Here is a 27,957-nt window from a genome sequence, read left to right on the forward strand (position 1 = left end):
TGGGGTTTTTTATCTTCATTGATGGATGCTGTGCTGTTCCGTTATTTTATTGTTCTTTGTTATAAGCCACCCCGAGACATCAAAGAGGTAGATGGGGTATAAAAGTTATAAATCAATCAATCAGTCAGGCCGCTTCAGGCCTCTGGGCGAAATCATGCCCACCTGGTGTGCCAATGAGCCCTCCAGGGTTCTGCTGAAGGCCATTCACCCTTCCCCTTTCCACAGATCATTTGATGGTTTTCTGACTTTCCCAATTCGTCCCCACCCTTCTAAGAGTCTGAACTGCATTTCCTAAGGCCAGGTTTCCAGCAGTAAGTGTCCTAAGCTAAAATACACTGGCATTTTTATTAGTTGAGCCCCACAACTAGTAGAACATGGTGCCAAAAGGTCTATGAAGTTGGATTTGTCCCTGCAGGTTCAACACCCTCGTCACAGCTCTCCCAAGCTCAGCTTATCTGTCATTCCGTTTTATTCCAATCAGCTATTGTACAGACAAGGGGGACTTGGACAAACACCTCCCCGTACTGCAAGGGAAGGAACTGTTTTGTGCACTGGTGAGGAACAGCCTGTTATGTGGGCCTGCTGCTTGGGACACACCTTTCCTCCATTTGAGGACAGAAATGCTGCCATTTTGTATCTTGCTTTAGCATGAGGAATGATCTAATGCTAAAAGGGGCCATGAAATGCAGAGTGATTTGCTCATTAGCTGCTGGAAAGATTGTTGTTAGTCTACTTTCAGAGGATGAAATAGACCTCAAAGAATCTTCTCAGGTGTCAGCCGAGGTCCACAGCTATCACACCACCCAAATATAGAACAAAACAAATACTACACCTACAGTTATGAAACTCCAGGTGTGAGGCAGAGAAAATGAGTCACACCAGAGGGCGTCCATGCCAGGTCCAAGACTGACCATCAAATGTCTGGTAAAAGAGGTTTTAATTATATTTCCAGCCAAAAGGAATCAGTGGTTAAAGATGCATTTGCCCATACTAAGCTGGAGCCTGTTATTTAGTACTTTATCCAGGGTTGGATCCATAAGCATGAGCAACTTAAGGATTTATGGCAGCCCCTCAAGCCCCCTGAAAATGCAACACAGAGAGTCAGGAGAGCCTGCTGCATGGGGTGAACTCTGCTGTGCATGTGCCTTTTTTGGGGGGGCAGCCCCCCAAATGAGGAACACTTCTCACAGAAGGCAGATCCTGGATCCACCCCTTACTATGCTTCCATGCCATCTTTCCACCAAAATATTCGACGTGGTCTACAATGGAAAAGCATGACCTGTATTTTAACAGGCATGCTATAAAAGGACCAGAGAAGAAGTAAGGAAATTCAGACATGGACTTATTCATATTGTTGCAAAGTATTCCCATCAGCATTCCTGATGAGTATCCTATATTCCATTCTTTACAGCCACAGAAAATATATATATAAAGAGAAACACCATAATACTTGAAGAGAATTTTGTCAAATTTAATTTTTTGTATAAAAACAATTCTATTTTTCAGAACTACCTCACATTGGCCCTGTTCACATGTAAACTGTGGGTTAAGATTTGGGTTGTTCTGCCTCTCAACAAGACCGAGATCTGTGCTTGGGTGTCAGATTCCAGAACCTATGAAGAATCCAATTGTGGACTGAGGAATAAAAGCGTCAGAGGAAAGCACACGTCTCCATCTCATACATGACAATCCACTGAGATTTAAAACAATGAGTTTTCACTATGTGCAAACCAGGTCCTTTGCATTTCACACTTTGTTTTTCGGTACACAACACTGGCCAAATATTACTGTCTTAAAATATCCAGAAGGTTCATTACCTTAGCATCTTACCTGATTCCCGGAAGGGTTTGCACATCATCTCCTACCTTTAAAGGGAGGCATGATGCCCCGCACTGTTCTATATCCAGCGCGAGAGTTGCATTCCCATGCAACAGGCTGGCCTAATGGGACCTACAGCAGGTGAGCGGCATAAACAGCTGCATCCTCCAGCCGAGAGCAACAGCCGGGGAGTGCCAAGAGGAACAGCTGGGAGGCTGCCACCGCCGCCACTGCCACAATCATCTCACTCTGCCTAATGGGAGGGCCGGCCCTGCATCACACGCAGCATTCTGTGAGCGTTGGCTTTTTAAAGCATAATGTACCTTAAGGAGGCCTTTCAAACCTCCATCTCTGTCAGCAGCAGATGACAATGCGATGCAACTTGTAAAAAATGCCAATATTACTTCTGTAAGTGGTACACCCAAAAACAGAGTTTTTAAACAATAAGCACAGAAGTGTGCTCCAGTCTGAATGGAGAAAGTGTTGGTTCTTTCTCACACAGAGAGCCAAGGATCTCTCTGGGAATTTTATTTGGCTATTCTCTGCTATGATCTCAGAATGAGTTTATGGCTTCCAAATCTGCCCCATTATACAGAAAATCAAAGTAATTTTCTCTTGACAAAAGATCCTACCTCAAGATTTAAATCTGTATCAGATAATTGTGTATTTATATAGGAATTGGTTCCAAATTTCTTCTTGAATTCTTAAAAGCCATGAAAGGCAGCCATTTTAATTACAAACCAACCAGCTTTGAACAGATCAACATGATCTAATAAGCTGAACAAAAACTCAGGGAAACGATCTAGTTTGCCAGATGCAGCCCGTCCTTTGCCCCTCAGCCCTCTTCAACCTCCAGTTGTGTTGGACTACAATAGTTGAAATTCCCTAAATTCTAATTCTTCATTAATTGTCCAGTGCTGGAGGCCAATCAACATCCACCGACTGTAGAGAGAACAAACAATGAAATTAAGAGTGGGAGAAGTCACTTGATCTTAGGGTATCTGTATCCAGAAAATGCCTCAAATGCTTGACTGAAGTACTTCTGCCAAAGCTATGAAGAGATGCCTGTACATCCAAGAGACACTTGGACAGAAGGCCCCTTGGAATCAACATTCCCAGGCAGCCTGGGCAACTCAGCAAGAACAATGAACCTTTAAGACAAAGTAATAAATCACAGTTCCTGTCCTGGGGGTTGAACCCACACACAAGAAGCAGCCTTGTAATGGGTCAGGCCGCTGGTCCAGCTAGTCTGGTATGGTCAGCGCTGGCTGGCAGCAATGTTCCGAGGCTCCAGGCAAGATTCCCTGCTCGCCCCACCTGGAGATGCTATGCTTTGAAGCGGGGGCCCTTTCCATGCTAAGCGCCAAGCTATGGCTCCTCCTCAAGGCATACTTAGAGCCAATCCACGGAAACAAGTGAGAGTGAGTGAGTGAGTGAGTGAGTGAGTGAGTGAGTGAGTGAGTTAGAAAGCTTCTATGCCGCCCCATTCGCTGAAGCCTCGGGGCGGCTCACAACAATAATTGTCGGTCATGCCTAACGCAAGTGCTACCAATTTCCATTGGCTGGCTCTACGTATGACTAGTTAGTCTGGATGAGCTTCAGCTGAATGTGAAAACAGGAAATGTGGACACTGGGGAACCGTAACACTCGCCCTGAACCAGTGATTCAGCTCTTCCAGCAGGTGGGCTCCTTAGGAGACTGCTGCGGGAGCCACATTTTTTGCAGAGATCAGAGATACTGAACTTGCACGCCAGAAGTTATGGTCTTGATTACCCATCTAGGAGATTCTTCCCATCACTCTACAATGTACAGGTTAGAATACTCACTTCTACATCCAGCTCCATAATGTCCGCGGTCGTCCCCAAGAGGGAACCAAGATTAGGCCTGGTCCTTCCAAAGTCTCCATGTACAAATTCTTTAATGTAGCTAGATTTCCATTAAGGCAAAGGGAGGAAAGAGCTGGTGAGGAAAGATCTGGGTATACATCCTCACACACGCACGCACGCACGTATGCATGCATGCACACACACAAACACACACCCTAGACAGAGACAACCATGCTAGTATTATCAGGGTGGCATTGCACACAAACCCAGGCAGTTCTAGAAGCGAGTGCGTCTGCAGCATTAGACTGGATGGCAGAGAGCAGAGGAGGAGGGGGAGGCGGAGGGGAGGAGGAATCTCATGATGGTTATGTGCCGGAGTGTGGAACAAGATGCTTTGTCCTCTCTTCCTCCCAGCAGCCCCAGATCTGCTCCAGGGAATTGGAGCCTGGTCCAGCAGATGTGGAAGGAGGCATGAGCACACTCTGCCAGCACGAACTGTTCCGCAGGTGCAACAACCAAGCTGTATTTCAGGGGGGTTTAATCTTTGCACAGATCAGAAATCCTGAGCTATTGGGTGGTACGGAAAACAGAATGGATCAGATAAAGTTCGATCCGATCCTGCTGTGCAGTTTCTTCATAATTCTGTACAAAGGAAAGGAAAACCCTGTTGCGCAAAGGCTGGCTATTCTGCAACTGACATCAATTAGGGTAATTAAGCAAAGGGAATATGTATGTTCCTGTATTCTGTCACAATCTTATGCCGCCCTTTCCTTCTGAGTCTCAAGGTGGCATTGCTTACAGCTTTAGGCCAACTGGCTGCAGAAAGGATACGTCCCGGCCTGTGACTTCAGATGAAGGCGGAAATGGTGCTCATCGATGTACTCTGACCGCATGGTGTGGATGATGCGGGCCCGGACAGCTAGCGGTCGCCGGTGAAGGACCCGCAGCGGAGTTTTCTGGTCGATCTTCAATTCCTGCCCACAGATTGAAAATGAAGAAGAGGAACACCATGGAGACCAGGAAAGCTAAATGGACAAGAGATGATTCACCAGGACAGCGTGGTGATCGGGACAAAAAATGAATGGAAGTAAAAGCAACCCGAAATAACAGTGGGCTAACCCTTAATGACAGCATTCAATTCCAGTGTCTAAGCTGGGCTGCCTCACTTTACTTAACAGGGACCCACCTTGCTGAGTTTTGACACTACAGACTAGTATTAAGGGGCACCCCCTTGCCCTCACCTCACCCAAGTCCAATGCCAAAACAGTGAAAACAAATCTTCTGAACGCCAAAGGTGTTCCTCCAATCAAGCTTTTCTATGTATGCGAATGCTAAGTAGCCTCATTCAGGGATGCATAGGTTGAACAATAAAGAATTAATAACAAATTTAATAACTGCAGATTAACAAATAATTTAATAACTTAGATTTATTATAGCTAAGAATTAGAAAGTAAAATATGAACACCAATTGTCTGATTGGTATAGAGAAGTTTGGAATATAATTATTAATGACAAATTAACATGTACAATTAAAGTGAGAAAAGGACATATGAAGAAAAATTAGTTTAATAACACGCCAGGTGAATTCCCTTTTTAAAAGGGGAAAGGATTTGAGCCCTTGAAAGAATCATTACAGCTTTGGAAGGGGGGAATGTCCTGAAATGTTTAAATGAGTTTTTGTATTTTGTTTTAGGTTAGGACCCCAAGGGCTTCCACGGAGGTGGTTGAGGCCCCATTGGTGAGGGTGTTCAAGGATAGGCTGGACATACATATGGAAGGCATGTCATGAGTGGAGCCGGCTGGAGCTGGGGGTCAAACTAGATGGCCCAGGAGACCCCTTCTGACTCATTCTGTTTCAATGTTTCCGTTTTACAACATGTATAATTGGTCCTGATAGGTGGGGGACACTGTATTGTTAGAATTATTTTAATTGGATCTTTAACTTTACACATTTTTGTTTTGAAATGTAGTTTTTTGGCTGTATTTTAGACTGAAAATTAACAAAAATTATTTTTTACAAAGGACTGCATAGGCCATCTCTCTTGAAAGCAGCCACAGGTGTAAATGCCAACTCATGTCTGCAAATTGATCATGGCCATCATGGACTTTGCTCATCAGGTTTGTGAAAAGATACAGATGATCATTCAGTAATGATCATACAATCTTTCTTCAATCATAGCCTTTATTTCCAGAGATCAGAACATAAACAACCCACCCTGCATCCTAGGACCCCGAGGGTGTGGAATGGGCTTCCCCGGGAGGTGGTTGAGGCCCCATCGGTGCTGGTGTTCAAGGATAGGCTGGACGTCCACATGGTGGGCATGTCGTGAGCGGAGCCGGCTGGTGCCGGAGGTCAGACTAGATGGCTTGAGAGGCCCCTTCTGACTCGCTCTGTTTCTATGTTTCTATTCTTACAGCAGGTGCCCCAGTAGGCTTACTGGGTTGCAGAGCTGCTGCAAGCATTTAGAAAAACATCAATTTCCACACAGCACCCCAGGTGGGGTGTAGCTCCACAGCACTGTAAGGATGAACGCCAGCTTTCAGGACCAGCTCAGAGCAGGGATGCGCTCCTATGATTTAAAAGCTATAAACAAACCTTTCCTGCATTAGCCTTGGAGATCACTTTGGAATGCCGTCTTGGTGCAACAGGGTCCCCCAGCCCTGTAGAACCCAGCGGCTGGCCGAATGGCTCTGCGCCAAGCTCTCTCACCTGGCCGCATCCTCTAGGCATGAGCCCACCTGTGCCGGATGCTCCTCCCAGGACAGCCATCGCTAGTCCAACACTGGCAGCGGATCCAAGGGAATGCTCCTGCTAGGGCCTCCGCGGCGCTCCTCTAAAACGGATCCCAACTTTTGTCTTAAATGGGATGGGAGCCGCACAAGATCGAACTGGCAAAGTCCTTAATCACAAACCAATAAATAAAGGATAAATCCCAGACACGGAACCTTCATGTTGTCCAGAGGCGAAAGGTCTTCATTTCGGATGACTTTTTCTGTCCAGATCAAGGCACTGTAGGTCTTGGTCTTGCCTTCTTCCCCTTCCTTCATGTGCCCGATGGCCTCTCTGCAAAAAAGAAATGGCTGGCACAACCACAGAGCAGGAGCCGCAGAGCTGAAGAGGCAAAAGCACTCCACACCAGGCACTGAATATAGTTATGAAGGACCTGGAATGGGACAGTGAAGCAAGTGTCCTCCCATCTTGCAGCTCAGCGTTAACAGCGGTAGCAAGGACACACACCTCAAAATTGTGCACTGAAAGATTTCATAATCTGCACTGGGGCGGGGAGGGGAGCAGAGTTCCCTGCCAAAACCGTTAGTTTTCAGTCTCCCGGCCATCGGCACTGTGCAGGCGCAGCACCCATGTGTGTGATGCACAGAGGCCACGATGAAGAATCTGCACTTAAGAACACAGAATTCTGCAACCAAATTCTGCAAACAGTCTAAACAATGGAACTAAAGTCGGATGGCCAAGTTTTAATTGATTGTACAAATGGATTAAAAATCTCATTTGAAGAACTGAAACAAATCTTAATTTGTTAATCCTTATATTTTAATACAAGTGCTTATAAAATGCAGATAGCAAGCCCCTTTTACCTTCTCTCATACACCTGTGATGACTTCTATGACATACACTCATCAGCTAAGAACAAAGAAAGTAGGCTTCTTGCTTCAAAGATACTATTTTTACTCATTAGCAAACTTGGAGCGCTCCAGTGGCATGGTAGTCCAAGAGTTGGACTCAGGACCTGGGAGATCTGGGTTCTCGTCCCTCTTGACCATGACCAATCACAGACTATCAGCCCAACTACCTCACAGGGGGGTGCCACCTTTACAATTCTTTGACACCTTGGTCAAAGTTTGTCTTGACCAAGAGTCCAAAGCTGGTTGGGCTCTCCTCCTGTATCTTTACTGCCCTTTAACACTGCTTCATGACTAGATGTCAGCAATTCTGTACAGTGTATTTGTGGCAAAAGGATCATTTGGTTCTATGTATTGTAAGCCACCTTGACAGTTATGGCTGAAGGACAGGCTGCCCCCCCGCCCTGCCCCATTTGCTCTGCCAAAAGACGAATCTGACTGGGAAAGCTTTGAAGCAAACCCAAAACAAGCACGTGATCCACACTGATTCTTGCAACGACCCATCCTGGATTACCTGGCCAAAAATCCTGCCGTCGTAATTCTGCCCTGGACCTGCAAGTATCTTTTCAAAAGGATGTTAAATGGTAACACAGTCATAGACCAAGAGAGCCTAAGATCCCCCCCTTAAAGAACGTCATCTAAGAACCTCATCACTGACCTGGTGACAAGCTGTAGATCCCGAACTTGGACCTTGTCTGAAGAGTTATTGATGGTCTGGAAGAGTTCATTAAAAGAAGAAAAAAAGATGAACCGTATTGCCTGACTTCATTGCAGTTAATTAGTCAAAAGGCAACAAGTGGCTTCTGACTGTGCCATCACCCAACTCAAGGGTTAAGTATGGACTGAGTGTGAGTTGTGACTGGGCCATGAGTTGGTGTTGCCATCTTATATGAACCAGCCAAAGCAACACATCCTGGTGAACAGCCCACTGATCACAACCGAGCGGCACATCATGGGTTCGTCCCATGCACTGTTTGTGGTTCACATCCATAGCTCATTAGCACAATTTCAGATAACAGGATCACCCAAGTAATCACTGTCCTACAACAAGCTACACTCAACCCCCACCCCCACCCCTGGGGTGTGGGTTATCACATTATTTGAAGCCAATCAGTGTCAGCCCCCTCAAAAATGGCTCTTAGGACGGCATGGATCAACTAAAACTTTACTACCTGAATGCCCAAGGAAGAGACATGCTGCATTGGGCTGATTGGGCGTAACATATGCTAAGGTAAGCATAACATATGCTTCGGCGCCAGGCGAAGACCTTTTTATTTAAGCGTCATTTTAATTGCTAATATTATTTGATTTTATCTGGCCAGGGAGACTTATTTTATATTGTTATTTTTTGTATTTTAACTTAATGTTTGCATTTTACAAACATTTTAACTTAATGTTATGTTAAGTTAATGTTTTAACTTAATGTTTGTATTTTAACTTAACGTTGTGAGCCGCCCCGAGGCTTCGGCGAATGAATGAATGAATGAATGAATGAATGAATGAATGAATGAATGAATAAATAAATAAATAAATAAATAAATAAGGTCTGATCATCTATTATCTATGAAACGTTAGGATATGTACGTGGGGTTCCCAGGTGTCTTCTATTGGGCACAGTCCAGGGCCACCACATAATTTGGGTGCCCTGGACCCAGGCTGTTTGAGGATGAACACAGTTAATCCTCATCTACATCTTGACGTAGCAAAATTAGGTTTATTGCCTTAATCCTTGCAAATACTTTACCTGCTGGAGCGCCTTCATATCTGCAGCAGTCACGTGGACTTTCCGAGGATTCAACAGCTCCACCGCGAAGGGTCTTCCTGTCACATGAAGTGGGGAGGTTGGAAGGAATAAGAAGATGCCATTTGTCAGCAACTGAGGGGTAAACTGGTGAGCCAGTGTGGTGTCGTGGTTAAGAGCATGGGACTGGGACTCAGGTGATTTGGGTTCTAGTTCCCATTCGCCCATGAAGCCAGCTGGGTGATCTTGGGCCAGTCACACTCAGAGCAACCTACCTCACAGGGCTGTTGTTGTGGGGATAAAACAGAGACCAAGGCAGAATGACGTAAACCAATACAAGTTCTTTGTAAGAAAAATCATGGGATATAAATCTAATAAAGTAATTTTCAGATTTACAAATTCAAAGTAAAGCATCTGAAAAGCACAGTCTTTATCCATTGATAATCTTTGGATTTATGCAGCCTACAGAAAAATGGTTCTTTGCATAAAGTTCAGTTTCAATGAAAACGGGTTGCTCGGCTCCACTAACCGATAGCCTGGTTTTCGCTTGGGAAACTCTGGTGGAGGCCCCATTTAGGCTGTTTTAGAGAGGGCGAGAGCACACAAGCGGAGCTTACCATTGCCTAATGTTCTCACATCCACGTCTTCTCTTCCAGAGGATGAAAAATTAAAGCCTGAAACAGAGGAAGGAAAGCATCTACTGAGCTTGCTGCTAGTATTTTCATACAATCCCTGACCCTCCAAGGGGCTCACCGTGGCCCCAAGGTTGCACGCAGTCTTACAGCCGCTGTATTAGCAGCTCTTACCTGGAAGCAAGTCCAGTATAAATGGAATACCACGTATGTCGGGGCCCAGCACATGAATTACAAACACTATACACGCAACTGACTTTTGTTTACCATTGATAATGTGTGCAACTGGTTAGTAGACATTCTCTGATGGGAATGGGATGGGACCCACCAGAGAAGTGGCCCATTCTTTGATCAAAGGAGCTCTTGATTCAAAGTGTTTTGGGAGAAGCGTTCCAGAATGTAGGCACGATCCAAGATAAAGCTCAGCTCTGTCCCAAGAGAACGAATTTCAGGAGAAGGCGGCACATGGAGCAATGGTGCACCCATAAATCTTAGGGGAGGTGAAGGGGGACACATGAGCTGGGGATCCCTCAGGAGGCAAGGCAGAGTGCATTTTATAGGCCACCACATGCAAGAGCAGGAAACGGCTGGGAGAGAAACAGAACCTTGAGCATTTCAGCTTTTATTGCAGATGTTTTAAAATGCTACAGTTTCTGGCTCTCAAGCTTTTCTGGGAAAGGGAAAGGAGAGGCAATGCCTGGCAAAGTTTCACACACTGGAGGGTGTGGCTTGGCAATATATTTCGAGGAAACGTGTTCAATTCTCTACATAGGAAATTGCCACTTCCCATGCCTAGTGAAAGATGAAAAGATGCCCTTTTCAAGTTTACTTACTTTGCTCAATTTAAACTAAACCCAGAATGGAGCTTGTTATTGCATAAATCCTGGTTTACTTGGTTGCAGAATTTGCATGCGTGTTTTTAAGGTACTGTTTGCACAGTCTGGTGGAAATACATCAATGCAAGTGTGCGCCTGTGCAGCAAACACGAGAACGAACACTCACTATCTGCTTTGAAGACAGTCATGAGATGCTCAGAGATTAGTTCCTCCACTGAAGAATCCATCTTTCTCTCTCCATCGATAATCCAGGGAGTTTGAGGTAGTGTCCTGGAGTATTTGTTATATCTTCCTGAGAATACACACACAGTATTGGTTCAACAGAAGTAACAAATTGTAGGCTGAGCTGAAGCCAAGCCCATGGCAAGGCAAATCATCACAGTTAAAAAGCATGTGCTGGAAGGTGTCCTCCATCAGCAACCTTCCCACACCCCATTTAACCTGGATCCAGAGCAGACATCACCCAATCGATTGGTGGACGGTGAACTCAGTTACATAACAATGATTTGAAAACCAAGTATGAGCTGCAGGGCAGCAGCTAACGGGGCCTAACGTGACTGCCAATGTCAAACATGGTGCAGGTTTCATTTCTGCCAATGAAAGCAAACTACAATTGGTGAAATGTCTTCTTTACTCAAATGTAACCTCTTGGTCCTCAAGTAAGGAATATGGGCAAAGGAGGGCAACCTGCCTGTTACTTCCACCCGTCAGCCTCAGCACATTGGCACTGGCACGCTTGAACATTTAATTCTGAACGTGCCAAAAGGTGCGTGCTGGCAACATCACACTGTGTTTCTTTACCTGTGCCTTCTGTTTGGCCAATAGTCAGAAGAACCACCAAACAGGTAGGACACTTCCCACTGCTGGCTGCCGTCCTGCAGGAAAGGACCGTGCTTTGAAAGGCCACCTCGCAGCTGAGGTCTGATTGCGTGACTGCAGGTTTGCATCAGGGTCACCTGAGCTAAGTTCTGGGACCCAAGGAGCACCGTGTGGACACAACCATCCGCATTTCTTTTCGCCATCCATGTGGACGACTGCCAAGCTATGCACGTGCTGTTGTGGGGAATGGTGAAAAGGGGGGGCATGGCTGATGTGACCCCACTGGCTCCGACCCACAGCATGATTTAGTGACCACAGTACAGGAGCACAACATTTGCCTTGTATCCAGAAAGCAACAGGTTCGGTTTCCACCTAAGAGCATTTGAGTACCAGGGTGGGGAAAGGCCATCACTCCCTGGTTGGACCTTACAGATCAGTACCAGGAAGAGCCTAAACAAGGAACAACTTCTCCAACCAGGGAAGAACTGCGAGTGTTGCTGGAGCAACACAGGTAACCACAACTCCCCCATTCATAGGTAAGAAGAAGAATGAACAAACATTTACCAGCCACAAAGATGGCACCATTGGTACACTGAATGTCAACGGCTGAGCAAGGTGACTTGGGCAAACTTGGCGGGCTGTGGAAATGCCTGCATGGAAGGAGATATAAAAATACACAAACAGAACATGGAACATGGGCCCTGGCATAGTGAGAGAGAGAGAGAAACTGAAAACACTTGAAAGATGGGTAGAAGGTGGCCTTGCAAGTCAACAATTACTGGATTATTGTTCCAGTACACCTGGCACACCTGGCAGAAGAAACAGCACTCTTAAACAAGAGATGTCCGGCTATAGGCCTTCACGGGGAGCACGACGTGCAAAGATGCTATGGATGGTGCCCTTTCAAATAGCACGGATGGGATTGCAATTTCCAGTGCTCCCACGTGACAGAAAGAAGTCCCCTCCCACAGCAGGGACTGAGCTGGGCCAGAGCCTTTGCCTGTTCACATTGCAGGATCCAAAATAAGACCTTGCAAGGATTCATCTCAGTGTGGTGGAGTGTGACTATTAGGCCCATCAGCTCTGCAGGAGAGTCACATGGGGCCACGGGAATAGATTCTAACTGAGATGAAGAGAAGGAGAAGTAGAGCCTGGAGAGCCAAAGACGGGGGGACCCAGAGGCAGGGGAGAAGGGAGCAGAAAGTCAACTCAGGTCTGAAACCACAAGAAATCCCTGAAGCGGGGGAATGGGTTAGACAGAACCAGAAGTGAGGCAGCAACTGAGAGAAGAACAACCAAGTCAGATAAAATGCTCTAAGTGGTCAGCTCTGCACCAAGGAACTGCCTTGAAGGCCTTGGATTTGAGATATCACTTGCTGGGAAGGGAAGGGAAGGGAAGGGAAGGGAAGGGAAGGGAAGGGAAGGGAAGGGAAGGGAAGGGGTACACTTTTGTGTGCAGTCTGAGATCAACTTTCACTCAATGAACTGATTCTACAAAGTTCTGGCCCAGCTTGTTTCCTTTGTTACCGATTTCTGCAAAAGGCTTTAAGATGTCACCCAAAGCCAGCTTTAGTTTTTGCATTAGAAGAAGAGTTTCCTTGCTTAATTCTGGAAGAAGTGAATGAATGTGACATGGCATATTGGAAAATATCACACCCACACACCAGTCAGTATGAAGGGTAGAGTAATTGCACTGCTTCAGGATTCGATCACCTTCTCCTGGAAGTGTGGAGCAGGCTGCAACCGTGTGGGTTGAAAATCATCAGAAGCGATTACAAGGAATCCCTTCCAGAGGGATGCACCCCGTAGCCCTTCTTTCCAAAGATCTGTCCTTGTGGACTAGTCATGTGCTTTTGATAGATACCATATCTGAATTCCCAGAAGGGGTACTGGGCCCTGCCTTGCTTCACAGGTATTTTCAAGCTTATTTAAACCAAACGAATGATTTTATTTTAACGTTATGTAATTTACATTCAAGCTATTTCCATGCTGTCCTCCAATTCCAAATGTCCAGGGCAGTATATACTCAGCCAAGCTGCAACCGCTGCCAAAAAGAAAGACTCCATTAACCATTACACAACTGAAGCGCATGGTCACTAACACTACTTACCTATGAAAATCGTCCTCGCTGATCATATCCAAAGCCTTGATGACAGCCATTCTGGTGAAGACAGACTGCAGGGTAAAGTAAAGCATTACGTGGACTAGTTCTATCTATCTATCTATCTATCTATCTATCTATCTATCTATCTATCTATCTATCTATCTATCTATCTATCTAAAACATTTCTATGCTGCCCCCATCACAACAAAGCCTCGGGGCGGCTCACAACAAAAACAAAAACATACAAAATCATACAAAAATTATACACTAAAAATATTAAAACCCGGTGCATCTCGGCTTAATTTTTTTTTTAAATCCTACATAATAAATTAACACTTAAAATAAGTTTTAAATAAAAAGGCCTTAGCCTGGCGCCGAAAAACAAATAACGACAGCACCAGGCGGACCTCTCTGGGGAGCGCATTCCATAGTTGGGGTGCCACCGCAGAGAAGGCCCTCCTCCGAGTAGCCACCCTCCTAATATCATTCACAGAGGGTTCCCGGAGAAGGGCATCTGTTGCTGATCTCAAGACCATATCATTTAATCTGATTCATTTCATTTGAGCAACTGGCATGGGTTAAACTATTATAGTGTACTATTTTTAAGGCGCAATTCTATTCATGCTTGGGCAGAAAACTCCCAGGGAGTTAAAGGCCATTTTTCTGTCTAAACACGCATAGCTTGTGCCCCTAATCAGCTTTTCTTGCACATTTCATCACAGAAAAGTGATTGGTAATTTTTATTGTATAATAACCCTGTAACCATGAATTCCAATAGCATGTCCTGTCTTGGCTGAGATATGGGGCATATGCATCTATCATCCTGTATGCAAACAATTTTTGTAAATTAAAAAGAAACTAGAATTACCAGTTTAGAACACCGACCAAAGAGACTAAGCAAACTTGTGCAGACACTTGTATCCAACAACATGGATTACACAGAATGTGAACTTATTTGCCTACTTTGCTTTTGAAGTTTGCCTCCTATTATTTGCATGGATTAAGATGAAGAAAAAGTTTGCCAGTGGAGGAACGAAGGCTTCAGAAATGCCTTACCTGTTTGTTCTTTGCTGGTTTGAAGCAACTTGGGCAAGCTGAGGCTCTGAAGACAAAACAACAGAAAAGAGTCAAACAACATCCCCTAGGCCAAGAAAAAAGAGGCAGCAATGCTATTAAGGCCTGCTCTCGGAACACTTTCTTAAGGGCAACCTCCAAGAGGACTAGGTACTTGAGCAGGTTTCTTTTTCTGTCCAGACAGCCAATGGTTTTTTGCTTCTTTGCAAAGTAGGCAATTGCTACAGGGAAAATTAAGTCCTTGGTCCATCAAGCCCTGTGTTGTCTACATGGACAGGCAGTGGCTTTCAGCCAAGACTTTTCCCAGCTGTATCTGGAAAGGCCTGGAACCTTTTTGAATGCTGAGCATGTGCTCCGCTTCTAGGCCTGCTTGAAATCTCACCCTCAAAGATCACGCTCATCTCAGCCCTTGAAGTCCGGTCTGTGTACGGCATGAAGTGCCAAAAACCAGGGCAGTTTCTTGAAGCCCCACTGAGACCTTATGGCCTTCAGCGTGTTAGGAAGAGCACCAGAGGCCACTGGGGAGGCTGCCTCCCACAGCTGTGCGGTAGGGAAGGGCTGCTTCTGCTGCTGGAACAATGCCTTTTGCGTTACTGAGGCAGCTTCATTCCCAGGAAGGGGAGCGGGGGCCTGTGTGCCTCCTGACAGACTGGCTATTCCGCCCATCCCGCTTCTGGACAGAAAAAGAGAACTGTGAAGAATCCAGAGACGGTGTCTTTCATTCTTGGCCTGGAAAGGAGAAATGACATGCTGTTCACCAGGCCGTTTTGGAGGCCTGTGGGGTAACCCCGGCCTACTCAGAGAATGGAACCACGAACCTTCGTTCATCTGTTCATATTCTGCATCTATATTGCAGCACAATATTCAACGCACTGGACATCATCTCTGACATCAGCAAATCCCAAGTGAGGTTCGCTGGACCAGGCCGCTGGGGTTGAACACCCATATATTTAGCCTGTCCAGCCTGATCCTGGAAGCTAAGCAGGGTCCGGCCTGGTTGGATGGGCGACTGACACGCTGCGAACGGCCAAAATGCAAACATAAACCTGGTACTTTTTATCGTGTGTGCTGGACTTGTGATAAGGCAAAGAAATATTGCAAACTATAAAATACATAAATGGCTTGAGGAAATGTTACATTTACATACATGTAAATTGTAAAATGCATAAATTGTAAAATGCATAAATGGCTTGAGGAAATGTTACAAAAATCTTTAATATTTAAACCTGAAATCTTTTTATTGTGTCTGATGATGTTGACAAACAAGCAGATTCTACATGTAATCACTGCGGCAAGGATTGTATTTGCCCAACATTGGAGGAGTGAAGAACCACCCACTGATGCACTGATTTTAAAAAAGATTCTGGATTGTGCTGAAATGGACAGGCTGACTTTGTCTCTGAAGGAGAAAGAGGATACATATTTCTATCGAACTTGGAACTCTTTTTATTATTGGCTAGAGAAACAGGGCTATGCGTAAATTTGAATATGTCTATGGAAAAAAAATGGGGGGGCTGACCCAGTAGGTCTGATGTCTTTGATGAGTGATGTTTTTAGGTGGTTTTTTTAGCTTGTAGAAAATAATAATAATATTTAATTAAAAAAAGAAATGTTGCGAACTGCCCAGACAGCTTTGGCTATGGGCAATATAGAAATGTAATGTAATAATAATAGTAAATTTCAGCATGCAAAATACAAAAAACCCAATCTAAACAGCTAGAAATAATGTATATAAAAATCATGGATATGTTAAAGACACAGTGAGCCCAAATGTCCCATTATATGCTATTACATACTGTTAAGGTTAGAAAAGACGACCATGGGGGTGCCAGGCAACTTCATGACGGAGAAGGCACTCTCCCCTGGCGCCATCCTCTGAACCTTCCCTGGAAGGAGCGCTCAGAGGAAGGCCCCAGATGTTGATCGCAGTACCTAGATAGACTGGATTTGGCAAATTCTGCACTGATTGCTACAAGACCTTGGATCAGTTCAAGTGTCATGTGGAAATGGTGGGCGGCAGGCCGGCCATGCTGGCGCGAGAATGGAATCATCTGGCCCACAGGCTTGCCTCAAACATACCAGCACCGTCGTGTGTGTGATGTCAGCCCCACTTCTGGGGAAAGACTGCAGAGGTGGTGGCAGCGTCCTTCTGTCGGTGGGGGCCAGCAGTGCCTGGATACGCATGCCGACCTCACGCTCCACTGGAGACTCCAACACGCTGCCGACTAGCATAATCTGGTGAGGGCCATGGAGGCCCCACGGGCAGCACTCAGAAGCGAGAGGAGACAGGCACGGCCATTTCAGCAGGGTTGCCTGTGCCATTGTGAATGCAGCCTAAACCTTGATGCATCAAATAGCAACTTACAGGAAACGGCAGTCCTCGTCTGTTTCTGGATGAGCAAAAACCATGCTCACTTCAAACAGGCTCTAAGTTGCAGCCAAAGAGAGAAAAATGTATTTTTAAATTGTAACACACACACACACACACACACACACACACACACACACACAGCCCCTCCCGTTGCTTCAAATGCAGTCCATGCACCCACCTAAAGCGTTGCCTGTCCCACTGCAGCTGACCTAATCACAAGAGAGAGCTGATGTTCAAATGATGCTAGAAGATGTGCATCTATCACAGATGGCAAGGGGCAGCATAGAAATGTTTTAATAAATAAATAAATAAATAAAATATATTAATTTTGTGCAGCAAATACTGGCCATGTTCAGGCCTTGCGCACACACACACAGTCCCGTTGTTCCTCCCTTCATGGGAGCGATGCCTATCAAATTTGGAACAAGCCAGGATACAAAACAATGATTTAAACATGGCTTGTTTTAAAGTACTGAACCATAATTTCCAGGTTCAGACAAAACAGAAAGCTCATTATATGCTTTTCGGCGCCAGGTCCAGGCCTTTTTATTTGATGAATATTTTAAAGCTAATTAATTTTAATTGTATATTTATTCATTTAATTCATTTTAACCATGTCATTTTATACTCAGTTGTGGTGTAGCCAATTTATCTTGTTTAGGACTGGATATTGTACTTGGGGTTTTAATGTCTGTAAACCATCCGGAGAGCCCTTTGGGCTATTGGGGTGGTATATAAATGCAAGCAAGCAAGCAAGCAATAAATAAATCTGTGGTTAAATGGAGGGCTTTCTGGTTTGTTTGCCATCTTGCAGCTGTGTATATGGCCAAAAGGCTTGTTCATGCTTGTTCCTGAGATATGATCAACCGAATGGGAAAGCCGAGAGGAACCTTGATACAATAGAAAAGAACCACCCTTATATTCCCCAGTGAAAAACTTCAGCTTTGAATTTTTTAACTATATCACTCCCTTCTGCTAAAGGAGAAGAGAACATCTCTTCCTTTTGTTTTACTGACCTGTGGCCAAATTTAATGTACTAACTCATTTTGTTAGGATACTAACAAAAGCCATCTTGAGATAACGATGGTGGGCAACATAGAACCAAAAATGTCACAGAGCCACAAAAAACCAAGAAAATACTATCGTAAAAGGGTGATAAAAATACAGCAGGACAGACTGAGAACTGAATATACGAAACAAGCAAAATTATTGTGATCTGACTCCAAAATAATTGCAAGTTTGGCCCCAGTCATGCTCCTCCAGGGAGGGTGCCGCACGCGTGGGGAACCATTAAAAGAACAGAGAGCCATTAACAGAAAGGCTTTGCCCTTGGTTGCCCTCTAACGAGCAGAGGATACTTTAAGAAAAGCCTCCTTTACTTTTTAATTAAGCCATGATCCTACAGAAGGATTGTACCACTTCAGAGCTGTAGGGAGAAGTTTGTTGCACTGAAGGTAAACAGATTTCCCTGCGTAAGGACGACACACACGCCAGCGGGGAGACACTAGGGGTGCTCGCTTTCTGCGTTCATGCATCTCCCTCACATGTGAATGTCAGCTGACTGGTACACGGCCCAAACACAGGATGAGCAAAGCCTGTAACAGACGCCATTCAAATCATTTACTGATACAACACCTTCCCATCAGCAGGGACCCCCAGCTCCTCCAAGAACAAGGGGTGGATAATCCATTTGTAGGCTTCTTTCAGCTGAACAAGGTCATCTTTTCCCACCAAAAGGCCTTGTTTCCTAATTTAATTATAGAACAAGAAGGCGAGTAACTAGAATTATCGGCTAAAATTGTGCTACCATGCTATCCTACTTCAGAGTTAGCAAAGTGTTTCGATATCACAATATTATTTCTGTTGCAACTGTTGCCAAATGATAGCCATCTTTACAAGACTTATATACAATTCCTTATCTAAGATCCCTGAGCAGTGAACAATAATAAGAAAAATGATCGGAAGACAGAATTTGACTAAAACCAAGGTTGGTCAGTGAGGGAAAGTTATTTCAATAAGAAATGTCTTCAAGTACCACCAAAAAGGCCACTTCAGTGCCTGTATCATGCCAACAGGTGGGGGGTTCCACAAAGAAGGAGCCAAAGCACAGAAATCAACTCTTGAATGGACTCCCGAGCAGACCACAGGTCCATGCAAAAGCACCAAGAGTGCCTCTCCTGAGGACCTCCGTGGCTGGGCAAGCTGATAACTGAGAAAGCCCTCTTTGAATCCCAATATTTAGGGATTTACACACTGTCACGTAAGAATGCTCATCATGACAGTGTCCCGCGTGCCCCCAAATCCAGGCAACTGGGTTGATCCATGTCAACAAACCAGTTACAGCAGTTTCCACTTCCACTGGGTGCAGCTCTTGGTCAAGTTAACAAGTCCCAATGGTCCATTCAGGAGCAGGCCACCCCCCAAAAATTTGCATGACAACAGCGATAGCTCACCCCTATTATTTCGCCGCTGAGCAAAATCCACCCCTCTTCCCAGTACTGGGAGGATTAAAACTAAACTTGGAGGGATCCGGGAGTTCTGAGTGGGGCAGCGGATGACTCTCTCTTTACCATCATGACAGCTGTCAATGTGGTACCGGGAGTTCAGGGTTTCCGAGGCTTTCTCTATTTGCCCTCACTGTTTTTTCCCATCCTGCTCAAGCTGACTCAGACTGGATCCTACCGCAAGTCGGCTACTTAGGAAGAGGAACATGCAAGAATGAAAGGGTTGCTCATGTTCTACTTGTAGCTTTATCACAGGGAGCAGAATACTGGCTGAGAGGGACCCTTGGTCTGATCCTGCACTTGGAGCCCTTGTGCTTACTGGAGGCAGACAGCCATTACCGGGCACGTAATCCGCAGGAAAGAATGCCTGGGAGTCAGAAATTCACATCACACCCCACCCAGAGAGAGTGTGAGGTGAAGGGAGAAGCAGCAACTTCCATGTTAATCTGGAAGCCAGCAAGCAGACAAAATGGAAGCATGTGGCCCAGAAATACTCACTCGATTTCCTCTTGCACCAGCAGCCAGGCTGCATGCTTCAGGGATGAGTTCAGGAACAAAAAAGACAGAGAGAGGGGAACAGAAAAAGAGAAAATGAAATTAAGGCTGTATAACATTCTACTCCATTCCTGCCTGAGAAAATCCTAACAGATAATCAGTTACTTTCAAGATCATGAGAGATAAACTAGATTGGATCTGCAGATGCAGACTGGATCTTTAGCTTCCAGTTGGATCTTCAGCTTTCATATACCCTGAAGTGCCTGAACCTGCCTAACCTTGGAAGCTAAGTAGGGTCAGGCTGGGTTAGAATCTGGAGGAGTAACTTGAGTGTGTGATTCTGTGACTATTGTTGTAAACCACCCAGAGAGCTCTGGCTATGGGTGGTATAGAGATGATGATGATGAAAATGTCACCAAATTCTCCCCTTTTCCCCTCCAGTTCTAAAGCTAAGCTTCAAATCAGCCTGAAAGGAGAACCTGCTTAGCCTCCCAACACTCAGCACCACCCAAGCATCGCTGAGCTCATGCCAGAGGTCACATGCCTTAGTATCTAGCCTGGAAAAGTATGTTTCCTAATACACCAAGGCAGGGTAATTTGGGGGAACAACGCCTTCTCACCCTGAAAGCCACCCCTGAATCAAAAGCAGCAACGACCACTCACCTCCCTGACAGAAAGCTGGGGTGGGAAAGACACTGACAGCACAAAGCTAGAAAACTCATATTCCGAGGAGTTAATCTTATGACACACCTGAAAAACAAGGAACTATGTTTAATCATTATATCCCACGATAGCAAAGTTCTCAAAGAGCCTGGAGCAATGCTGCCCATGGGGTAGGGCACAACTTTGCGACTAAACAACAACAAACAAAGCTTTCATAGAGCTTTACAAGAAGGCGTACAAACAGGTTTGAATGATGGTGCCCCTCTGTCTGTCTTCCGACATGGAACAAAGGAACACGCCCTCTGTTGTTGTTGTTGTTGTTGTTGTTGTTGTTATTATTATTAGAACATTTCTATGCCGCCCCTTGCCGAAGCCTCAGGGCGGCTTACAACACAATAAAATACAATACAATACAAAAAATAACAATATAAAATTAAAATTAATAATAAAAAATAAATAAAAAATATAAACAATATAAAAGAAGTTATAAAAGAAAAGTTATAAAAGAAAAGAAGTCACCGTGGCCAGATAAATAAGTAATATTGTTAACAATCAAAATGACGTTTAAATAAAAATAAACTCTTCCAGTTGCAGAATGCACACTTGGCTCTGGCTTGAGGCATGACAGGGAGGGGAGGAAAGGGACGGGAACTCAGCCTCAGAAGCATCTGCCCTCCATGAGTCAGGAGGTAGGACGCCACAGGCAGGGAGTCTCCAGCCTGAAGGCCTAATTTGGGCCCCTTCTGCAGGCCCCTCCCCTTTCCCACAAGCCCTGCCTCCTGGCTTGGAGGCTCCTGGGGCTTGGGAAAGAGGCCGGAAGGAAACTCCATGTTAGTTCCTCCTCGTGACCAGACGGGACTAGGGAACAAAATGCCACTTTTCTGACCAAGCAAAGGCCCAAAGTCTTGCGTCCAGTATGTACGCCAGGCCTTGCCGACTGAAAAGCCTCTATCACCAGCATCAGGGAACTGCACACGCCCATCTCCCTCTGGGCTAGGTGATGATTCTGGCCACAGAATATCATATCAAGTAAGAGTCACGATGCAGGCTTTAAGCAGCTAGGGCTGCAACCTCAAGGAGGGGAAGAGGGAGACTCTGCAGATGCGAGCCACAGGGGTGCTGTCCATGGTCCCTGGCATCGAGCTGGTAAACGGGGAGGGGGTGTCCCTTGGGATCCCAGAAGCCATGCCTCCTGGGCCAGATTCTCTGGCATCTTTTGTGCCTGAAGCCTCAATAGGAAAGAGTGAGGAGTTTGTTCCGTCTAAGCACTTACGCGAGTTTTCCCAATTTGCTTCTGCTGAAGCAAGAGGCAAGTCAAAACAGAGCTGCCCACTGAAATGCACTTTCCCAAGTTTAGCACTACAATCCTCCGTTTGAAAAAATGCACGTGCAAAAGTCGTGCAAGAGTGAAAATACACGGAATGCATTCTTTATCCGTTTGTATCCTTCCTTTCTACCAAAAGAACGTCACTCAAGGCAACTTACAAAACCAGCTAAAGTTGATTAAAACAATGCATCAAAATGCAATAAAAACATTAACAACTATAGGAAAAATATTATAAAACTAGCATGAAACCCACAACACACACTTTCAGGCTAATCTTTAATACAATGGGTTTTGACAGCCAAGGGAAGGGTACCGGCAATAGAGCAAACTTAGCCTCCCTTGGGAGCAAGTTCCATAGTCTCAAAGCAGAGATCCCTGGTTGCATCAGAAGGCAGCTGTCGTAAGAACAGCTCCGCTGGGTCTGATCCAAGGTCCATCCAGTCCAGCTCTCCGTATACACGCTGGCAAGCCAGCTGCCCACAGGATCCCTCCTGCAGGACGGGTGCAAGGCCTCCTCCTGCCCAGCCCCTCAGCCAATGCCATATGCAAGCAGGCCACCTCTGGCGAAGGAAGAAGCACACGGCCAGCAAGGCTAGTAGTCCTGAAAGAAGGACTTCTGCGGATGATCTTAAGGGCCAACAATGCCTTCACTTGGGATAAGTGTGCCCGAAAGTATATATAATGTGAGCACAACCTGAAACGCAGATACATTTCCACAGTTTTAAAAATAAAATGCCTATGTTGGTGCAGAACTGAGTCAAACCGAACCTAAGAAGTGGGAATGGAAAGGGAGCAAAGAGGAGAGGCCTGCTCCACCGTACAGAGCGCCCGTACGTTGAGTGCTGAATGAATGTAAGGCAGCAAGCTGGCCCTTGTGCAGCTTCCCACCCCTGAGGACACCCAAGTCCATAAATAAGAGCCAAGCCAATAAATTCAGCAGTAAAAATATTAACACCTTTAAAAAGTAAGGAGTCAGTGGTAACATTAATAATCAGCAAAGCAGATTAAAAAACAGATTTCTGGAAGAGGTTTTACCCTGGCATCTAAACATATGGAGCATGGGTCCTCAAACTACAGCCCGCGGGACAGATCCGGCCCACGCCGCCGTTTGTCGCACACGCGTGCGCTTGCTGCGCAGGTGGGGAGGCAGCGGCTTGCTCACTCAGAGAAGGTTCCTAAGCGAGCAAGCTGCCACCTCCGCTGCCTGCCTCCCATACGCAGGCGCTCGCCGCTGCCTTGCAGCACAGGCAGGGAGGTGGTGACTTGCTCGCTCGGAGATGGTTTTGGACTCGCTGGGAGATCTCCAAGCGAGCGAGCCACTGTTGCACACGCCCGATGCCACCTCGCACGCGCCCAACAGCACCTCACCGGCCCACACCCCCAGGCACCCCCGCCTCAACTGGCCCCCACTGAAAAAGTTCGAGGACCACTGACATAGAGCAAAGGTGTGAGGAAGACCTCTCTGACGGGCGTTACACACACGGGAGGCTCCTTCCCTCATCACCCCGCACAGAACTTTTGTGGGGGGCAGCACCCAAAGAAGAGCTTGCAGCACTCAGACAGAAACATGTGCCCCATCTGAAAATTCATCCCACTGTGTAAAGCAGGTTCACCAGGACTCATGACCAGGCAGGTCACGTAGGACCACGGCCAAAGATAAATCCTCAGCACAAAATCCAGTGTGACCCTATTTCAGGAGTGGACAACATCAGGCCCATGGGCCAGACGTCACCCTCTGGGGCTGCCCTGACGCCACCCTCACTCTCCTCTGACCACGCATCATTTGGCACTTTTACAGCTTTGGGCTCTTCTTCTCCATCTGGAAAGGCTGAAATGCCTCTCCGAAGACTCTGTTAAAGCTTGAAGCTGCCATATTCGGGGCACTGCTGCTTCTGCCTCTGGCTCCACTTACCAGTAGAATGGGACCCCTGAAAGCTTCTGCACAGTGGAATCTGGCTCTTGAGCAGAATCAGGTGCCTGGCCCAGTGCTATAGATATGTACGTGCATGTAAGATGCTACCAGCCGTTTTCCTACATTGAAACGACACATAAGGCCACCACTCAGATGACACTTACTGCTTTGACAAAATCCACCTCACAGAGCTGCTGCAAAATCCCCAAGCACACGCAGCACACAGCTGTCTCCAAGCCCTCGGCAGCCGTTCCCGCTCCAACCTCCAACAGATGGCTTCCATTTGGGGTCTGCTCTTCAGCCTCTTCCATTCTCCCCAGCTTGATTCTTTTGGACGGTGGCGTTTCTGTTTCACAAGATGGGTTGTCCTCATCTTTATTGCTCTCCAGGAACTTGCACAGCTCAGCAAGCAACTCCTGATGGACAAAGAACAGAGTAAACCTCTGAAGCTCGGAAGCTGAAGGGATGCCACGTGTGGCTACTTCTTGGGATGAGGTGCCTACGTCACCACTAATAGGTGCCCTGCACTGAGAGCTACAGGCTCTGCAATCCCAGACCTGTCCTTCAACAGGGAGCAACGTTAGGCAGTCTGCAGCCTTGCAAAATAAGGCTGATCCGCTAAGCAATGAGAAGGCAGGATTAAGGTTGCAGCCTTCTGCATGCTTGGGTAAGAGTGCCCCTCTCTGAACTCTGTGATGGTTTAGCTTGGACAAACATGTATAGCATCAGACTGGAGCGGATTGCGGCGATGGCACTGGGAGTGAGAAACTTTAGGGAATGCATTCTCCATCAGAGAACAGGCCAGGGAGTGGTTTGCACCTCTAGGGAGATGAAAACAAAAGGGAGGTAAGGAGGGGATGCGAGAGCAGGTAGGAGACACAGAGAGAGCAAGAATATAGCAAGTTCACAGAGGGCCACAGCTTAGTGGCTGAGCACATGCCTTTGGTCCCAAGTTCATCTTTACTGGGATTCACCTCTGTACCTTTAATAAGGTCTCCAGCAGAAAGGCTGGGAAAGATCCACCCTTGAGGCCCCGGAAAGCAACTGGCAGCCAGAGCAGATATCCAGATGTCTCTGGGTTTCCTGATGTTCAGCTAAGGCATTACCTTGTGCTGCATCTTGTCAGGTACATTTCCACCCATGCATCTCACACCTGCGTTCTCTCCCCCCAACCCCGCCCCCCAACCACCAACTTCATATTCAAATCCCCAGCATATAAGGTTGTGCTGGCACTCAGCTCTCTGCCCCCCTGGCTAATTTCTTTTGGGCCCTATACTCTCTGACTCTAAAGAAGTCTTACATTCTTTAAACAATATCCCCTTCACTTTGAAATGAAAGTTGAACGGGTCTGAACAAAGATTAATACCACTCCCTCTTCACCATCAAGATAGCTTAGTTAACCAAACCTTATGGGGCTGCCTGTACAAAGCCTGTTGCCCCACACGGCAGAACCGCAGAACACAGCGTGGGCATGCTCCAAAATTCTTTAACACCTGAGCAACAGGTCTGTCACTTTCTGCCAGTGCAATCATGCTGATGAAGCCTGTATTTGAAAAGTAAAGCAACCTTCAGAACTGCTATTGCAGCTGGGGAGAAGGATCAAGGAAAATGCATCAACATGCACGTTCAAAAGAGGCACAGTAAAATGAGAGAACATTCAGAAAAAGCAACACATATGATCCCAGGCATGGAACCATTTTCTCGTGAGGAACCACGGCACATTTAAGGTAAAAAATGAGGCCCAACAACCCATTTCTGGCAATTCACCAGACCTCAGTCCTCCGCATCTATCACAGTGGAACTGCCTAGGGTTATGATGAGAGTTTGGAGACGGAAGGGAAGTAATTCCCTTTTTAGTGCCAGGGAGGAGGTGCCCAGGCACACACTTGTGTGTGCACTTGTGCACAAATGCATGCATGTATGTGCAGCTCAACACATGCAGTCCTCTGGCACTACCCAGTGCAGCCTGTGGGCTAAAAACTTCAACATGCTTCATTCTGGGAAGCATAACCCTTGCCTATTTCTCACAAAATTACTGTGTGTAAGAAAGAAATTGTGGCATGTGATCAAGAGTTGATATGTGCTACCATACACTGTGTTCCTGCACTACTGGAGGAGGGGGGTTCATTTCAAAGCTTTGTGCATTCTGAATCACAGATCTGAGAAGCTCTTCAACATTTCCTATAAGAAGATGCTGGTGAAACACCTTGTCCAGAGATAACCGAACCTTGCATGGCTTTTGAAGCAGGGCGGATTGTTAAACTTCCAGAAATGAAATTCTTCTGTGTGTGTCTGTGAATGAGGCCTCGGAAAGCAGGCCCCCTACTAAAGGTCACAAATGAATGTTTTTTTTTTTTTTTAAATTTCTCACCAAAAGGCAAAATAGAGACAGTGCTTTGCCACAGCCAAGTATTAGAAAACAGGATCTGACCTTGTTACATAGGAACAACAGAAACAAACAGATCTACATTTTTCCCCCGAACATACCAGAATACAGTCCTAAACACACTGACAGTGCAATCCTACTCAGAAATAAATTTCATTGAGTTCAGTAGAGCTTACTCTCATGTAAATGTAAATTGGATTGCAGCCTTATGGGGAGTATGGATCATTGATTTACCAGGATTTTCTTTTGAACAAACCCATTTAAGGAGTGCAGCACTGGAAAATGAACTACAAATTAGGAAATCCCTGATTTCTATTTCACCGCTAGAAAAAATTTTTGAGCTGGTCTTAAATAAGCACAATCTCTCAAATGATCTTCCCCTGAAATTTGGAGATAATAGTCTAACTGAGAGGATTAAAACTGCTTATTAATAATATTACAAGTGTGGTTCTGAGCCTTTGGTATCGCAATAAAAATATTTAAATATTTTTAAAATATAATTTTAAAATGTGATAACACAGACATCACCACAAGAGGGAGCCAATTAACAGATGCAGGATGCAATCCTATGCAAATTTAGAGAGAAAAGTCCTACAACTGGGCAGCGTGAGTTAAAAACACAAAAACCTTTTGACATACACCAAAATAAATGTGCTGACCTTTAAGATGCCACAAAACTTTGGATACATTTTGTTCCCACAGACTCCCAAAGCTGCCCCTCCGGAAAGGGAACCCAACAACTCTCTTTCCCTTTTGCCACACCTTTCCCATTGCTGTTGCTGTGCACCAGCAGGTTGTCTCTGACTGATGGCAACCCTATGAATGAAAGCCCTCCACAGTGTCCAGTCCTTGACAGCCCTGCTCAGCTCTTGCAAACTCGAGGATGCGATTGTCTTTACGGAGTCAATCCATCTCATAGGTGGTCTTTCTCTTCGTCTTCTGCCTTGCACTTTCCCTAGCATGACTGTCTTCTCCGAAGAGTCTTCCTTTCTCATGAGGAGTCCGAAGTCCGACAGCCTCGGTTTCGTCATTCTTCTTCTAGGGCCAGTTCTGGCTTGATTTGATCTTAGGACCTCCTTGTTTCCCCTTAAGAGCGCAGGACTGACTCGTTCACGAGGATTTGTGTGCGCGTGTGGAGCATGCATGCCTGTGACGCGTGTCCCCACTGATGAAGTGCATGAAACCAGCCTATTTGAATGGCCAGGATCCACGACGCGGCGCCGTTCCAAGGAAGGCGCCTCCTAGGAGTCAATGGAATTTACTTCCGAGGAAACCCAAGCAGATGACTCGTTTTTCTCCCCCCACACCTTGCCAAAAGGACTCGTGCCACCCAGACGACCCACAGACGCCCGTCCCCAAACTAAAAAGCCGATCTCTTCCCCAGCTCGCCTACCTCCTCAACTTGCCAATAGGTAGAAAGGACTATGAGGGGGACCCTTAACCCGCTGCACCCCAGGTCCTCAGCCACTTCCTCTTCCGCCCTTGCTTCCGGTGCTGGAACGGAAACAGATCTTCTGACTCCAGCTACGCGACCGAGTTAGTCAAAGAGCTGCAGCCTTCTTAGTTTGGACAGATACGTCCGGTTCCCTTGACATTGGAAAACGATACCTCCGGGGGCAACGTTGCGGGAGCTCACCACGTGTTGAGGGAGGGCCGCAGGCAGGCATCCCCCTTGGGAAGGGAGAAAACGGCGTTTCTTTTTTCAGTCTTGTCGTTGCCCTGCTTTGAAACCTTTCCATTTTATTGCTACTTTAGGAACGTGCTGTACGAGTGCAACTCTATACCAGTTTAAACAGAAAAGAAGCCATGC

The 27,957-nt window shown here is 46.0% G+C and overlaps 1 protein-coding gene across 6 annotated transcripts; it reads right to left on the bottom strand.

Moving 5' to 3' along the window:
* Nucleotides 1-1,450: 1,450 nt before the first annotated feature.
* PUS10 (pseudouridine synthase 10) lies at nt 1,451-27,609 on the bottom strand. Of its 6 annotated transcripts, none has more exons than XM_044428912.1 (19): nt 27,541-27,609; nt 25,168-25,304; nt 23,926-24,177; nt 20,523-20,609; nt 19,863-19,897; nt 18,496-18,607; nt 16,855-16,916; nt 14,472-14,517; nt 13,422-13,486; nt 11,876-11,961; nt 10,659-10,784; nt 9,642-9,698; nt 9,028-9,104; nt 7,942-7,997; nt 7,798-7,845; nt 6,591-6,708; nt 4,476-4,669; nt 3,645-3,744; nt 1,451-2,760 (listed from the first exon to the last, which is right to left on the bottom strand). In XM_044428912.1, the coding sequence occupies exons 2-19, from the start codon at nt 25,291-25,293 to the stop codon at nt 2,722-2,724; spliced, it is 1,686 nt and encodes a 561-aa protein (XP_044284847.1). In that variant the 5' UTR covers nt 25,294-25,304; nt 27,541-27,609; the 3' UTR covers nt 1,451-2,721. The 6 variants fall into 6 exon arrangements, with proteins under 6 accessions (XP_044284847.1, XP_044284848.1, XP_044284845.1 ...); XM_044428913.1 differs by lacking the exon at nt 27,541-27,609 and adding an exon at nt 26,910-27,527; XM_044428910.1 differs by lacking the exon at nt 27,541-27,609 and adding an exon at nt 26,807-27,527 and having other exon boundaries at nt 4,476-4,618.
* Nucleotides 27,610-27,957: the final 348 nt, after the last annotated feature.

The sequence above is a fragment of the Varanus komodoensis genome, unplaced genomic scaffold, assembly GCF_004798865.1.
Source record: "Varanus komodoensis strain SLA01 unplaced genomic scaffold, ASM479886v1 scaffold2, whole genome shotgun sequence".
Lineage (NCBI taxonomy): Eukaryota > Metazoa > Chordata > Lepidosauria > Squamata > Varanidae > Varanus > Varanus komodoensis.

Excerpts from the sequence above, each read along its gene's own strand:
- PUS10 (XM_044428908.1), bottom strand. The coding sequence starts at position 26,918 with ATGGGAAAGGTGTGGCAAAAGGGAAAGAGAGTTGTTGGGTTCCCTTTC. Across the intron at positions 20,610-23,925 it reads AGGTGGATTTTGTCAAAGCA|GTGTGTCATAAGATTAACTC; the intron begins GTAAGTGTCATC and ends CTTGTTTTTCAG. Across the intron at positions 7,846-7,941 it reads GATCTACAGCTTGTCACCAG|ATACTTGCAGGTCCAGGGCA; the intron begins GTCAGTGATGAG and ends CCTTTTGAAAAG.